Genomic DNA, 14517 nt, shown 5'->3' on the forward strand with positions numbered 1-14517 from the left:
CGTGAAGAGGGGCCTGCTCGCCTCTGGCGGGCCCCGGTCGTCATGCGACCAACACAAGCGCTGATTGTGGCACATGAGGGACGCGGGGGAGGCCGGTTCGGGCCAGCATTTACTCCGTGGCTCGCCTGCTGCGGCCAGGTTTGGCCAAGGTCTCCCCTCCCGCCGCCTCCACACCCTTTCTGCCGCTGTTTCCCGGCCTGATCCCGCCCCCAGCACCCCACCATGGCTCCCAAGGCTGAGAAGGCTCCCGCCAAGAAGTGAGTGGGGTGTGATCGTTGCTCGGCGTGTTTTGAACGCCGGCGCCCGCCACCCGCCTTGCTCACCCTGCCACGCTGCTGGCTGCCCCTGCAGGACGGCCAAGAAGGTAGCGGCGAGGGCTGGGAGCGGCGGTGGTGGCGACAGCCGGCCCGGCCTCTCTGGTGCCCGCCCTGCGCACCCCTGCGCGCTGCTCCCCACGCCAACCACCTCCCCCTGTCCGTGCAGGTGGCCGAGAAGCGCAGCCGCGCCGCTCGCAAGCAGATCTCCAAGGTGCGTTTGTGTCCAGCGTAACAACAGCTCGATGCGCGGCGTTGCCGTTTGCCGGCGCAGCGGGGCGCGAAGGCGGCTGGTGGGAGGGCCAGAACGGCGCGGCCGGTGCGAGAGTGCAGCCTGGGCAGCCGGCGAGGCAACGCCGAGCGGCGCCAGTGCACGGTGCCCACCACACTACCCTGGCCTGCCCCCACCCGCAGGCCGAGACCTACAAGATCTACATCTACAAGGTGCTGAAGCAGGTGCACCCTGACACGGGTATCAGCTCCAAGGCCATGTCCATCATGAACTCCTTCATCAACGTGAGTCCGCCCCACAGCGCCCTGGCAGCTGGGCCAGCCAGCAGGCCAGGCAGGCCCCTGGCCCTCTCCATTCACCCGACCTCCCTTTCCCAGAGCTGCCAGCAGTAGAGGGGAGCACGAGGAAAGCAGCCAGACAGCGTGGCGCTGCCCGTGGGCAGCTCCCAGCGCGGCTGGTGTGGCGGGTGCAAAGCACAAACGGGCAGAGCCCTGCACGGGCAGGCAGCGACCTGGCCACCCATCAGTCCATCCTGCTCATCGCCCCACTGCCCTGACTCCCGCCCCTGCAGGATATCTTTGACAAGATCGCGGTGGAAACCGGCAACCTGGCGCGCTACAACAAGAAGCCCACCGTCACCTCCCGCGAGATCCAGACCGCCGTGCGCCTGATCCTGCCCGGTGCGTCGTGCTCGCCTGTGCTGCCGGCAGCTCAGCAACGCTGTTGTAGAGAGTAACCTGCTATCAGAGGTTCCAGCTCTGAACGGAAGAGCGTGGATGGCTGAGTTGTTTGGCTGGTTGCCCAGCGCTGCATTGAGTGTGCGCCTCCGCCGCATCGGTTGCCCCGCCTTGAGGCTGGCCCACACAGCATGCTCATCCCGTCTCTCTGCCTCCCTTCCCCACCACCATCTGTGTATGCAGGCGAGCTCAGCAAGCACGCGGTTTCTGAGGGCACCAAGGCGGTGACCAAGTTCACTTCTGGTGCGTTGGGGCTCAACAATTTGGCCCTTCTTACCTTCTGGGAGTTTCAAGTATTGTTTTTTGGGCAGGGTGCCAAACTCAGCGCCGTTCCACTTTCCCTTTTTGCAGGTTAAACGCGTGGCAGTTTGGCGCAGCTGCAAGAGCTGTGCCCCTAGCCCAGTTTGTACGCTATGTGACCGATCGCGCGGGTGGCTGGCGCGGCTCTGGCCAATGACCGGGCTTGATATGCCCCGCCGATCTTTCCCTTTGACTCCTTGACTGACCCTCCCACCCATGGGCAGCTACACACACTGTCTCCTTTCTTCAGCAAAAAGACCGCAATGAATCACTTTGTTGTGCACTCAAGCAGCCAGCCCCACCTGTTAGGCAGCACCCCAGCGGCAGCCCGTGGCATACAGCTGTTTGACTGGGCCCACATCATGCCATTTCCATTACTCTATGAGGCTAGAAAGGTTGTGTAACCGGCGGAAACAGCAACCCAGACGGAGTGCTAGGAGAGTGGCAACAGACCTGGCGCCATCTGCTGCCCTGCGTCGTCCAGTAGCACCACACCGCACCTCGGCAACCAGCGGCAGCACGCTGCTGGCCTGGTTGGGGTTCTGGAAGAGGGAGGGGTAGGGGGGCGGGGCGTGTCGCGGGGCAGCGGCGGCAGCGCCGACACCTGCTCGGGGGGGGGGCAAGGGGCAGGAGCAGGCAAGGGTTTGAGCAGCCGATCAGCAGGCTGCTATGTGCAGGCAGAACGACAACGAGCAGAGCAGTAGGTACAAGACAGCAGCAGACTGCTGCGCACCAAGTGGCTGCAGGCGGTACAGCATGCAGGCACGCAGGCTGTCGTGTGCAGGGATGCCGCCCATGTCCACATGTGGCCTCCATGAAGCAAACGAGCTGAAGGCCCTCCTGCGCCTCAGATGACACTGGATGAATGCGAAGGAGTGCGAGAGCGACTGTTTGGCAAAGGTAGCGCCACCTCATCACCCCCCCACCGCCGCCACCAGGCGCCGTGTGTTCGGGCCCTCACAATCAACTTTACTTGAACAATGACATGATTCTGAGACAAGTTACAAAAATTCCGACAATTATCCAAAAACAGAAAAACGTCAAACACTTTTTAACCGTCACCGGGCACCCCGGGCCAACAAAACCATCAGTTTAATCAGTATCTGTATTTCGTTGAATAGTCCTTGGGAGAAACAACCAGACCACGGCCCTTGCGCGCCCCACGGAACACCTGCGGCAGTGGCGGGCAGGCGGCGGCCGCTTTGAGCACGGGCAGTGGCCTGGAACGGCAGGCCCTTCCTTCGACAAACACAGTGAAGCAGCAGCCCTGCGGCAGTTGCATGCTATTGCAGGACCAAAGCACAGGCTCACCGTCTCCACAATGTCTACAAACTCCTGCTTGTCATTCATTGCCCAGTTGATCTTGTTGTTGTTGCCCGTGCCCAGATCAATCATGATGTGCTGCGCCACCAGGTAGCAGATGCAGGAAATGGGAGTCAGCCAGCACAGCACGGCGCAGCAGCAAGGGAGCAGCAGGACGGGGGCCAGGGCACAGGCAGTCTGGCAGCGGGGCGGGAAGAGAGGGAATGAGGGGAGTTGTCCTCGCGTACAAACAGCGCCAGGGGCGGGGAGCAGCCGGTGGCCGCAGGCCCGCTGGTGCCAACAGTGACACGGGGGGATTCATATTGCAAAGGGACTGCCCTTGAGACATGGGAGCGTCTGGCAGGGTAATTACCTTTGCGGGCAGCAAGAAGCGGGTCGGCGGGCAGGCCAGGCCGGCAACAAACGCAGCACATGCCAACGCTGGCCCCAAGCTGCGCCAGACCGCACGAGACAGCCCGAGGCAGAGGCTCCCGCCTGGCCGCGCCCCACAAATGCGCCCATGCAGCCGCGCCGTGTTCCTCAGGACCAGCCCACCTTGTTTCTGAAGAAGAACATGACTGTGCAGGGGTCGTACAGCTCGTACATGGCGTTGAAGTCCGGCACCTCGCTGATGTCCACCAGGTAGATGACCGCAAAGTTCTTCATGCGCTCCACGGTGCCCGCCAGAATCTGCGGGGTGGGGCAGGGCGGGGTGGCAGGCAAGCAGGGGGCGCATGGCAGGGGTTCAACAAGGCCGTGCATGGGCGGGCGGCCAAGGGGTGGCGAGGGGGCCAGGGGGGGGGGGCTGGGGCACAGCGGCGGGCCGGCAGCGACGAGCGGGAGCGAGCGGCCATTTCAACGCCAGGGTGCAGGCAAAGCTGTGTGCAGCGGCAGCCTTGACAGGCCAAGCAAGCAGCACGCTTCACAGCGCGAGGTGGGCCGAGGCTGGAACGGGCGCCGCCAAACGGGCGCCGCCGGCGCAACTTAAGACAAGCGCGGTGCCAGCACACCTCGTCCATCTGCATGCATGTGTCGTCGTAGTCGTGCCCAAAGCGGATGATGACCACCCGGTCCTCCTCCTGCAGCGCTACAAGGTGCAGTCGGGACGATGGAGCCGGCTGCAGGCCGTTCAGCACCATCTCTGCAATCCACGCATGACGTTTGGTCAGCAGGCCGGCAGCACCGCGCACCGACAGGATGGCCTGGTCCACGGCAAAGCCGCTGTGCAGGTGGGGGAGCAGGTAGCTCATACTGGAGCTGCTGCCTCTGCTCCCCGCTCAACGCAAACCACTCCCTGAACGTGCGCTGCTGCCGATGTTCTGCAAAGGCACCGCAGCCAACTTCTATATCTGCAGCTGCGAACGAAGCACAGAATGAAGGTGAAGTAGAATTGGAGAGGGAGCGAGGGCGGCTTTGGAACATGTGAGTGCTGCGCGCTGTGAACTGCTGCGCTTGAACTGACCAACCCCGCTCCGCAGGCTGGCATACGGTGAAACAGTGGCTTAAACACATTCCTGGAGTGGCTAATACTTGGCCCTGGGCTGCAGCAGGCTAGAACCAGCGCCAGCGAGCACCCAAGCTGTCTTGAGCTGGGCCTCCGTCGCCTGCAGAGCGGCTGCCGCACCACCTGTGCCTGGTGGATACAGCTGCTCGTCGCCCATCAGGAAGGCAGCCGAGGCTGCAGGCTAGACGCCCGGCTGGCACAGGAGCACCTGCAGAATTGAACACCGCATGTGTGTGTGATGGTACTGCTGCCCCCGGGAGTCACTCCACGTGCAAGGAGCCACCAACAACACAGCATGATGCTGTGAAGTAAGCTTTTCCGGGCAGCACGGCTTGCCTGGCGGCACCACTCGGTGGCCAGCAGGACGTGTCGGTGCTCCAGGTTCCAGGCAGCATGCTCCAGCAGCAACACTGAAAGGTGGTGGCAAGCAGCAACCAGAAGATACCCCTCGACGCAACCGGCAAGCGCGGTAAAGTGTGCAACAACAGGGCTCGCCTGGCAGCAGCCCCACCTCCCACAAACAGCCTGCTCATGTCAAGCGCCAAATCACGCGCCACAAACTGGGCGACATCGCTGCTGACGCCTGCACTCGCCACTGCCTCTGCCTGCAGGCGAGAAAGCATCATGGCCGAAGCAGAAATGAGGCACCCTGTGTGCCAGTGCATGTCTCTCGCACCACAGCCGTGGCAATCGTGTCCGTACCCACCTGCGGCTGCAGCAGCTCTAGTTTGTGACCCAGCAGGGAGGTCGCCCTGCGCAGCAGCTCAGCTTGCACAGCAGGTCCCAACCTGCTCTCCCCAGGCAGGCGCCTGGCTGCGCCGGCAGCTACTGCCGACATGGCGGCATCCATGCGCTGCCGGCATTCGGAGCAGAACACCGCGGCTGGCCTGCTGCTGCTATTGCTGCCACTGGCCAGCACCCGCAGAAAATCCAGGCTGAGCACATTGGTGGTTCCCTCCCAGATAGGCAGGACCTGCAGCAGCAGTCGGAGAAGTGCAGTGTGGGCAGCTTGGTCTCAAAACCTGTGCTCTCTCCAGGCAGAAGCTGCCAGGCGTGTGCACCTGTGCATCTCGTAAGATGACGGGGATGTGGCTATCCTCGCAATACCTGCAGCACACACGTGATAGAGGACGTTAGCACAAATTGTCGGTGCAAACTACCAAACAAGCAAGCCTGCCTCAGGTCTCACCCATTGCCTCCAAAGAACTCGAGACCTGCAAGCAGAAGCAACGAGTGAAGAATCACGAGCAACCCAGCACATTGCAGCTAGCAGCGGGATACTAACCTTCTGAGCACACCACCACCGCCTCCTCTGCCGTGAAAAGCTTGGCCAGCGGAGTCAGCAGGCGGAGCATGACGACATCCGCAGCAGACGCCTGCCCTGCCTCTTGCAGCCCTGCAGCAATAACAGGGACGATCGCCAGTATGCCGGAAATAGTTACTTCCTGCAGTGAGAAGAAGGATGTGCCCTTGAGAACTGGGTCCCTGTAGGGCGCATGTGTCATGGCAAGCGCACCCAGCAGACGTGCAACCTCCAGCATCAGCGCAAGGCTCCCGCAGCACCGCAGCTCCAACCAGGCCAGTGTGTAAAGCGCCAGCGGCTGCTGCAGCAGCATCCTCCCAAAGGCCAGGCGGCGGCGAGCGTAATCCTGCACCCTCCGTTAAGAGGGCAAGGAGGGGTCATTAGCTGGCAGCATGGGTCAAGCGGCTGCCATCTGCTTGCAGGCGTGCTTGACATCTCAGCGCGATGCCGACCCACGACAAGCTTGTGGTTGGCAGTACCTGGGCCAGTGCCGTGATACGGCGCATTTATGAACAGGCGGCAGCTGCGTTGTGCAGGCGAGTGATGTTCACCATTATGGCTATGGCCGCCACCCCGCGCCCGCGCTCGGACACCTGCACGGCATCACAGGCAAGCAGTGAGAGCAACGGCGGGCACATGTACAGCCGTGGCAAGTGCGTCGCAGCCGCCGGCTGCCTGCCTTGAGCGCACGCATGCCATGCAGGCGCAGCTCGGCGGTGGGCAGCTGCCGCGTGCCCAGCTTGTCCTTGAGCCGTACCACTTCAAAACCCTACATGCATGCGGGTGGGATAATGAGCAGGCAGTGATGAGTGGCACATGCAGCAGTGGCAGATGGGCTGCCGTGACGGTCCGACAGCAAGCCCAGCCACCGAGGTGCCTCTCCCTGAATTTGTGACGCTTGCCTCTGGCCTGCCCTGCTCATCCCTCCGCACTGGCACGTAAAACAGCGTCAGACCAGCTGGGCTGCTGCTGCCTGGCTGCTCCTGCTCCCGGGCGAGCGCCATGCTCATCTCCCCATCCGCAGCACTAGTAAACCATTTATAACCAAACAGCCTGCGGGCAAGTGGCCATCCGCTTCGTGACGTCAGGGCAGGCCAGCAAGCGGCAAGCAGTACCATCATCTGGCGCCAGACCTGAACCAGGTTCCCACCCCGCCGCTGCTGTTGTTGTTGAAGTCTGGCAGAGTCTCCGTCTCTGTGGCGACACTGACGTCGGATCCCCCCGTCATCCACTGCAGCAGAAGGCCGGAAGCAATGGCTACTAGGGAATGTGAGCACGGCACCCCTACAGAAGGGCCACAAGGCAGTCGGCGCTAGCAACTGGCCTGCGGGCAATGATGCGAATGTGCTTCCTTATACCTGGCCAGAGGTCCAGAAGGCGGCCGGGTCACGACTGGTCAGGTGGCCAAACGCGTCCCGAAGCTCCCCCGCCAGGTCGCTCTTGTCCCCGCCATCTGCGCCTACACCATCAAGGAGCAGCTGGCACAGGCGAGCGGCGCCATCTGTCATTGCCAGCGGGCAGTTGAACAAGCCTGCACGCCGGCGGGGATGTAGGAGGAGGACGCTGCTTACGGCATGCCCAAGCCTGGCTGGACGGTCCGAGGCAGCTCCTCACCCCTGCTCCCTGCTCCTTCACCTGATGATGCGCCAAACAGGTGCAACTTGGCCATCTGATACAACCCTGCTGTGTGGTCCCTGCTGCTGCTCATATGCCGCCGCCACCAGGCCCTCCTCCGCTGCAGCCACGTTGGTCAGCCAAAAGTATGCCACCACAACAATGCAGTTCGGGAAGCACTGTGAGGAACGAGCAGCTCGACCCGATGCCGCAGTGTGCACCACCTGACAGCGCCTTGAGCTGCTTCCAGGCATCCGCGGTCAATACGGAATCCAGTTGGCTACCCCATGCATCCTGCTTCAGCAGCCGCGGCGGTTGAGCCTGCATATACATGGGTGGACCTGAGGCTATGAACAGGCGGGCAGCCAAGAGCACCGCAAGACGCATGCATGCGGCAGGCTCACCTCTGCTGCCTGACCCAGGATCTTAATGCGGGTGGCCACTTGCCAGCCGAAGCGCTCTGCAGGGCATACAGCTACAGGTCGATGCTTGACACGTCTGGTATCTGCGGCGCCACCCTGTGCCGCCGTCGCCGCCTCACCCAAGTCTGGCTCTACGTTTCGCAGCTTGTCTGGCATCAAGCGGCGCAATTGAGATTGCAAGAAGCCATCCTCGAGCCACTGGTTGCCCAGGTGCGGCGGACTTTGCAGAAAATCACTGCCGGGCATTGCGGCAATGACGTGCTACGCACAGGGAAAGGGCTGCCGACGCCGCCGATGCAAGAACAAGAAGAACCGAGGCCTTGGAGTGAGATTGCCCAAAGGCGGTGCCCAGCGCGCCCAGCAGGTGCCGCCATTAGCCGTGTCAACACCGACTAGCTGATCCAGTGGCATCTCCACTCTGGGTTCACTGAAGGGGAACAGGTAAATGTGTACAATTGCAGGGTGTTGTGTGTCTGACAGAGGTCACCGCCCCACAGGACTTGCCTGACTCTAGCGCTTCTTATTACTAGTATGCGCTAGTATTGGCATCAATGAATAGAAACAACTGTAATAGTAGGCTGGCAAATGAAAGGGAAGACAGCAACGACATGAAAAACGATTCTGGGCTGAGCAGAACAAAAACAGGTTCAATTTCAAGTGCTTGGTAGCTTTGATTGAGAATTGAGGATACATGAGCCAGTGTTCGTTTCTCTGTTCTCTGACGGGCAGGTTCATGACCAGGCAGTGAGGTACGCAACGGGTCGACGCCTCAACATACGGCTGGCGCCAGCTGTCTTTGCGCAGGCCTCACAGCGCACGAGCAAAGAGGGCCACCTCTGCGGCCTGGTAGCCCGAGTAAAGGCAGGTTGAGTAACCAGACCAGATGCTGACAGGCTGCTGCAGAGGGATGCAGCGCAGCGTGGCGCCCGTCTCCTGATACACAGCTGCCTCGTCCTCAAGGCTGCCGGCCCAGGGACCGCGCGCCCACATGCCATCCTGCACAACGTCCTGCGGCGTGGGAGTGGGCAACAGACCAAACTTGAGCAGGGCAAGGGTTGACAAGCTGCATGCAGTCGCGCAGCCCCCCCACCCCCCCCCCCACCCCCCCCCACCACCACCACCCCCACCCCCACCAAGCAGCATAACAGGCAGCAGCGCCACAACAGCACATCCGAAGAACCCACCCGCAGCTCCATGAAGGATGTGACATCAACAATGCTGGTCTGCAGCGCCGCAGCAGCCCCTGCACACATGTCGGTCTGTGCGTCGCCCAGCAGCTCCAGCACGCTCTCCACGAGCGCCTGCGGCTCCGTGCTGACGCCGCGCAGCTTGCCTGCGCGGCCGGGGATGGTGCGGCGCGCAACTACGCATGAGCGGGCCTTGATGTCTTGTGGGCCGATCTGCGGGGCAGGGAGGAGGGAGATGGGTGGGAGCGAACAAACAGCAGCATCTCCACAACGGTGGGAAATTGCTGCTGGTCGGCGGCGGTCGACTGGCATGCGTGCAGGACCTCGGTGCTCGTGAGGCGTGTCCCATCGCGGGGCACACCTCGATGCGCAGCGGGGCACCCAGCTGCTCCGAGGCGCGGAAGCGCACGGCCGGCTTGAGCCGCCGGTTGTCCACGGCCACGCGCACGCCAGCTGCCGCCAGCGCAGCCCGCACACGCTCAGCCTCGTCTGCCAGCCCCTGCCTGTTGCAGCTGCGGGTGAGGACGGGTGTAATGACCACCTGCCCATGGGAAGGTAAACAGAGAGAGCAAGTTAGCTTGCCCGGCGAGAGGTGGGAGATGAGCATGCACTACTGCTGCTGAATTCTCCCTAGCAGTACGCTTGTATCATCAGAGAGCCGCACTTCTACCCACCTGCACCGGCGCGAGGGTGGGCGGCAGCGCCAGCCCCGCGTCGTCGCCGTGCGCCAGCGTCACCCCACCCAGCAGCGACGCCCGCAGCCCGCTGCCCATCTGGCTCATGAACTCCCCTCCCCACTCCTGCTGCTCGGCACTGGTGCTGTAGGAGGCGCCCAGCGCCCGAGAGTAGTTGTCTGCCAAGTGGTGGCTCTGAGCAACCTGCAGACCAGGACAATCCCGCGACGGCACACGCTTGCATCAGCGCACCATCCGGCTCGTCACGTGTGGATGGTCAGCTGGCCACCAACCACCGATGCACGCATCCACGCATGCCCATTTACACAGGGGCGCGCTTCTGCCTACCTGCAGCGCGCGGCCGGCCCCAACCATCGCCTCCACCGTGTAGCTGGCAGCAGCGCCGCTCAGGGTGCCGCTGGCCGGCCGGCGGCCCACCACCACGGGCAGCCCCGCTATGTCGCGACAAAGCTCGCCATACAGTTCTGCGCACGCCATCGCACACAAAAGGATGCAAGTGAGACAAGTGGTGGCTGGCTGGCTGATCTGCATTCAGGGCCTTGCCACCGAGGCGCATCCTTGCAAATGCCAGGGCTGCTGCTGGACCAGGGGCGGGTCCGCTACCCCACCAATCATGGCCTGCGCGTGCTCCTCTGCCGTGCCCTGCCGCTCATGTGCGGCATGGCTCTCGTGCAGCAGCAGCCCGGGGTTGTCAAGGTCCCAGCTGCAGGAATCAGCAGCGCACCAAGCATATGTCAGGACGACGAACGGTGGGGGTCAGGGCAAACCTGGTTGGGGGCCGCAGTTGGGAAGCCTTGTGGCTCCTTACGACACAGCCCGTCAGGCAGCTGCGCAGCGTCTGACCTGTCCACGTCGTGCCACTGGCTAGCCAGCACCGGCAGGCTGGAGGACGACTTCGCCCAGTGGGCAAACACATGACTGGTGCAGACGCTGCTGGCCTCCTCCCCATTGACACCCAGCTCCAGCAGCAGGTCAAGCGGCAGCAGCTGCGGGAAGGGCCGGCTCTCAAAGCCTACGTACTCCAGACGAGCATCCAGCCATTCCTGTGCGACAGCAAGAGCGGTGAGGGGCAAAGCAGGACGCAGTCTGGGCATGCGGTGCACATGCCCAAGCGTGCCCATTCTGCGGACACAGAGTGCTGATGCCTGCGCCTACCTGCACCGGCTCGCGCAGGGCGTGTCCAAACATGGCAGCAGTGTGCTTGCCAGGGGAGGACTTGTGGGCGTGCTCGGCGGACCGCACTGCCTCGGAATACCACCTGCGCTGATGGAGCAGATCCAAGCAGGTGTACGGTGCACTAAGCCAGCCCACATGGCAAGCGAGCCAGTGTGAGGTTTGCTTGTTGGGCCCCATGAAGTTCCCGCCTGCAGTCTCACCGCAGGATGTCGGCATCCTTGGAAGGCAGCCCAGCCTTCTTCTTGCTGCTGCGGTGCTTGGAGCGCGTGGGAGCTGGCGGACTCTGTGCATCCTGCTCCACATGCGGCTTGGGACCTGCTGCTGCGGTGGCTTCCTCGGGCGCAGAGACCGGCAGAACCTGGGCTGCTGCCGTCCCTGCTGCCGTCATCGAGGCTGCCGCCGCCTTCCCCTTGCGCTTGCTGCTTGCAGGCTGCCGCTGCTTCCGCGTGCGATTCCCTGTGGGTGCTCCTTCCCGCTTGGCGGCACTCTGGCGCCGGCGTGGCTGGTGGGAGATTTCCTCGGCCTTGCTGTCCAGTTGCTGCAGCAGCTGTTCTGCCTGAGGCAGCTGCCTCAGCTCTACGGGCAAATCCGGCGTTGAACTGAAGCCCAGTGCTTGATTCAGCTGCGGCTGTGAGAGCGAAAGCGTGGGCGGCTCGAGCAGGCCCGCGGCATGTGGCAGCTTGGAGCGTGGTCCTGCCATCTCCAGCGGCCTGTAGTCGCATGACAGGGAAGCACCCTGGGAGGATTCACGGCAGGATCCGGCAGCAGGCAAGCACTGCAATGAGGACACGTGCAATGAGGACACGCACAAGGCGGCGGATTTGCGGGCGCACCTGGCCACTCGCCCCGCCACTGCAGGTGCCGCCCTGAAGGACCGCGCCTCCACAGGCCGCCCCTGCCCCGATTGTTGCATGGATGCTGGGGTCGAGGGGCGGTTGCCAGAAATGCAATTGGACCCACAGCAGAAGGAAGTGCAAGCTTGCAGGCTGAGCCTGCGGGGGCTTGGGAAATCCTCAAAGACCGGTATTTTTGAATGCGAACACAAAAGAGGCGTCAGCGGGCCGGAATAGTGGGGCCCGAGAGACTACCACCCACCGTCGTCTCTCCAATGGTTGCACAGCACGCAGCACGCCTCACCCACAATTATACAGGTCCCACAAGCAACGAAGGGGCTTATTACGTTTTTCTTGGATAGACACGCATACGAGGAGGAAACACACTCGGGGGGGCGGGCCAGGCTGGCGGCGGCGCATGCACAGGCCGCCGCCCCCCGCCCCCCAACAAACGGGGGCGACCCCAAAACGTTTAAAATAACTCCGGCTCACCCCTCCCTTGTATCAGTGCACTGGATCGCCCTGAACTGGCCCCCCTTTGCGTGGCGACCAGCAGAGGTTTGGACGCAGGCGCCACACACAGGCATGTCGTCGTGACAGCACGGCCGAAACAGTGCCGTCCACCGGCAAAATTGAAACAAGGAGCTGGGGGTGAAGACTGTACAGAAGGGGACCCATCAAGCTTTTGCATCCCACAACGCTGTGCTGTGCATCACTGCAAATGCAAGCCTGGCGACAACCCGACAGCCCCGGCAGTGACATACAACACGCCTGGAGAGTGAGTGAGTGAGCGGGTAGCGCTGGCCGCCCTGCCCGATCGCCGGCAGCGCGGAATTAAGCGGCCCGCGAGCAACGCCAGCCCGCAGCCCGCAGCAGCTGGCCAAGCGGGCTCGCGCAGCCCAAGCTCACTGACTTGCTGAATTCAGCATCCAAGGACCACCTTGTCTCCCTGACGGAAGGCTAATGCATCGCCGCGGTGCTGCCGTCGCCAGACCTGAGTGGGCGGCCCAACAAGCTACACGCATCAATCCTGCTACTGTCCACCTCCCTCTGCAGGACCTGAAAGCGGTGCTGCTGTTGCTGTGTTTCCTTCTCGACTCGCTCTGCTACATGCAAGGCAAACTGCTGCAAGCCAGCGCTGCGGAAGCAGGGGTAATACGCCTCATTCCCCTGTGAACTTCGGCTGCCGCTTCTCTGCAAACGCGGCCAGCCCCTCCAGCCGGTCCTTGGTGGGGATTACCTTCAGTCAGGGGTGCACGGGGGCGGTACCGGGCAGGCAGCAGGACAGGGGGGTCAGGCAGGCACAGTAGTGCCTCCGCGTGCTGGGCCTGAGTGAACACATCAGCCAGCCTCCCCCGCCGGCTCACACCTGCGCATAGCATGCCTCCTCAAGCTTCATGCCGCTGTGTAGGTCCATGTCCAGCCCCAGGTTCACCGCCTGCTTGGCCATGCGCAGCGCAAGCGGGCCGCCCTGCCGCATGGAGGCAGAGAGGGGGTGCAGGCACTGCCAGCCTCAGCAGACAGGTGGCAAGACGACAGTGGCGCTGGTGGGATGTAGAAGGCCAGCAGCAGGCCTGCGGATGGGAGGGGCCCTACGGCCTTGGCCCAGCATCAGCCCCACAGGAGCGAGGTGCTGCGAACTCACCAGAGCAATTTCACGGGCGACCTTGAGCGCCACATCTTCTGAGGTGCTCTCCTCAGCGGCGTGGTCGGCCAGCCCTATCCGCAGCGCGTGGTGCACATCAATGCGCCTGAAAGAGGGAGCAGGCACAGCAAGCACGGCTGTGTTGGCAGATGGGCGCGCCACTCCACGGGATTCCAGGCTGCAGCTCCCGCGGCATGGGGCAAGGGCAGGCGCTGCACTGCATGAATTGTGCTGCAGCAGCGTGCCTCCCGGTGTAGATGAGCTCCTTGGCGCGCGACTTGCCCACAATGCGCGGCAGACGCTGCGTGCCGCCTGCCCTGCACACAGGCGCCGCATGCCGGGCAAGGAGGCAGGCAGGGCTTCAGCAGCGGGCTATCATCAGCGGCCAGCTTCCTGCCTGTCAACCACAGGGATGAATTGAAGCCCACATCACCAATAAGCCCCCGTGCCCACCCAGGAATGATGCCCAGCCGCGTTTCCGGGAAGGCAAACTGCGTGTCCCGCCCGCACACACGAATGTCGCACGCCAGCGCCAGCTCAGCGCCGCCTCCCAGCGCATACCTACAGGCCACGCCAGGCGGCGCAGGGCAGGGAGGCAGCCAGCTTGACGCCGACTGCGACAGCTTCCAGCCTGGATCGCCTCGGCACCCACCCATCCACGCATGCCACTGTGGGCATGGGCAGGCTGTCTAGGTGGGCGAAGGCTTCCCGCAACTCTCCCACAAATGTGGCGGCTTCTGCCTGGGTCATCCCGGCACGCTCCTGCACAAGGGCAGCGGCTGTGGCTGGGCATGGAGTAGCAGCACCGCCAGCAATAGCACCAGGGGATTGTTGCATGCACCAGGGGATTGTTGCATGGGTGGTGCTTGCTCAAGCACCGGCTCCCTATCTGTGCTGGCAGTGCAACGGGATGCCTCGTTTACCTTGAGATCGGCACCGGCACAGAAGACCCCAGGCACGGTGGAGCGCACAACCACACAGCGGGTTGTTCGCTCCTGCGCCACCGTGTGCAGGCATTCACGCAGCTCACGCAGAAACTGCAACAGGGTTGCAGCGGCAGGAAAGGTCGTTTGGGCGTGGCGAAACCTGGGAAGAGCAGCGCACGCAGCAGTAGCACAGCCAGCAGCTATTGGGCAAGCCGCGCTCACCTGACGGCCGATTGAGTTGCGGGCCTCGGGGCGGCAGAGGGAGAGAAAAAATATGCCCTCGTTGTCGCCGTCCAGCGGCTCTACACTACCTGGGAACAGCGGAAG

General features: G+C 63.1%; 5 protein-coding genes across 5 annotated transcripts in view; 1 reads left to right on the forward strand and 4 right to left on the reverse strand.

The window, feature by feature from the left end:
• The first annotated feature begins 181 nt into the window (after nucleotides 1-181).
• On the forward strand, nucleotides 182-2000 carry CHLNCDRAFT_37593 (hypothetical protein). The gene is made up of 7 exons (XM_005843054.1): nucleotides 182-257; nucleotides 352-364; nucleotides 484-528; nucleotides 729-830; nucleotides 1118-1226; nucleotides 1467-1526; nucleotides 1635-2000. Exons 1-7 carry the CDS (start codon nucleotides 223-225, stop codon nucleotides 1637-1639), a joined length of 369 nt encoding a protein of 122 aa, XP_005843116.1. The 5' UTR covers nucleotides 182-222; the 3' UTR covers nucleotides 1640-2000.
• A 679-nt stretch (nucleotides 2001-2679) lies between these two features.
• CHLNCDRAFT_141559 (thioredoxin domain 2) lies at nucleotides 2680-4135 on the reverse strand (the record flags this gene model as incomplete). Its single annotated transcript, XM_005843090.1, has 5 exons — nucleotides 2680-2754; nucleotides 2895-2984; nucleotides 3441-3575; nucleotides 3896-3964; nucleotides 4076-4135. 5 exons carry the CDS (start codon nucleotides 4133-4135, stop codon nucleotides 2680-2682), a joined length of 429 nt encoding a protein of 142 aa, XP_005843152.1.
• A 273-nt stretch (nucleotides 4136-4408) lies between these two features.
• Nucleotides 4409-7884, reverse strand: CHLNCDRAFT_141560 (hypothetical protein; the record flags this gene model as incomplete). The annotated part of the gene is made up of 11 exons (XM_005843091.1): nucleotides 4409-4563; nucleotides 4901-4994; nucleotides 5096-5362; nucleotides 5688-5785; nucleotides 6383-6461; nucleotides 6625-6745; nucleotides 6826-6923; nucleotides 7051-7223; nucleotides 7531-7627; nucleotides 7711-7766; nucleotides 7848-7884. 11 exons carry the CDS (start codon nucleotides 7882-7884, stop codon nucleotides 4409-4411), a joined length of 1275 nt encoding a protein of 424 aa, XP_005843153.1.
• Nucleotides 7885-8535: 651 nt separating this feature from the next.
• CHLNCDRAFT_141561 (hypothetical protein) lies at nucleotides 8536-11699 on the reverse strand (the record flags this gene model as incomplete). The annotated part of the gene is made up of 10 exons (XM_005843092.1): nucleotides 8536-8736; nucleotides 8913-9128; nucleotides 9277-9456; nucleotides 9590-9793; nucleotides 9938-10074; nucleotides 10219-10313; nucleotides 10454-10653; nucleotides 10766-10868; nucleotides 10987-11496; nucleotides 11620-11699. The coding sequence occupies 10 exons, from the start codon at nucleotides 11697-11699 to the stop codon at nucleotides 8536-8538; spliced, it is 1926 nt and encodes a 641-aa protein (XP_005843154.1).
• A 1010-nt stretch (nucleotides 11700-12709) lies between these two features.
• The window catches only part of CHLNCDRAFT_59356 (hypothetical protein), a 2356-nt gene continuing 548 nt past the window's right edge, over nucleotides 12710-14517 (reverse strand). Inside the window, exons 2-9 of the mRNA XM_005843093.1 lie at nucleotides 14413-14493; nucleotides 14188-14301; nucleotides 13917-14026; nucleotides 13718-13825; nucleotides 13432-13581; nucleotides 13265-13370; nucleotides 12989-13090; nucleotides 12710-12859 (exon numbers count right to left, since the gene is read on the reverse strand). Coding sequence (XP_005843155.1) covers nucleotides 12782-12859; nucleotides 12989-13090; nucleotides 13265-13370; nucleotides 13432-13581; nucleotides 13718-13825; nucleotides 13917-14026; nucleotides 14188-14301; nucleotides 14413-14493 — 849 coding nt within the window. The 3' untranslated portion in view covers nucleotides 12710-12781. The remainder of the gene's footprint in view (nucleotides 12860-12988; nucleotides 13091-13264; nucleotides 13371-13431; nucleotides 13582-13717; nucleotides 13826-13916; nucleotides 14027-14187; nucleotides 14302-14412; nucleotides 14494-14517) is intronic.

The sequence above is a fragment of the Chlorella variabilis genome (assembly GCF_000147415.1).
Source record: "Chlorella variabilis unplaced genomic scaffold CHLNCscaffold_35, whole genome shotgun sequence".
In the NCBI taxonomy this organism is placed as follows: domain Eukaryota; kingdom Viridiplantae; phylum Chlorophyta; class Trebouxiophyceae; order Chlorellales; family Chlorellaceae; genus Chlorella; species Chlorella variabilis.

Bases quoted from the DNA above. Each gene is read 5' to 3' on its own strand.
- CHLNCDRAFT_37593 (XM_005843054.1), top strand. From the start codon at position 223: ATGGCTCCCAAGGCTGAGAAGGCTCCCGCCAAGAA. The intron at 529-728 runs GTGCGTTTGTGT...CCCCACCCGCAG, and splicing joins CTCGCAAGCAGATCTCCAAG to GCCGAGACCTACAAGATCTA. The intron at 831-1,117 runs GTGAGTCCGCCC...CCGCCCCTGCAG, and splicing joins TCATGAACTCCTTCATCAAC to GATATCTTTGACAAGATCGC.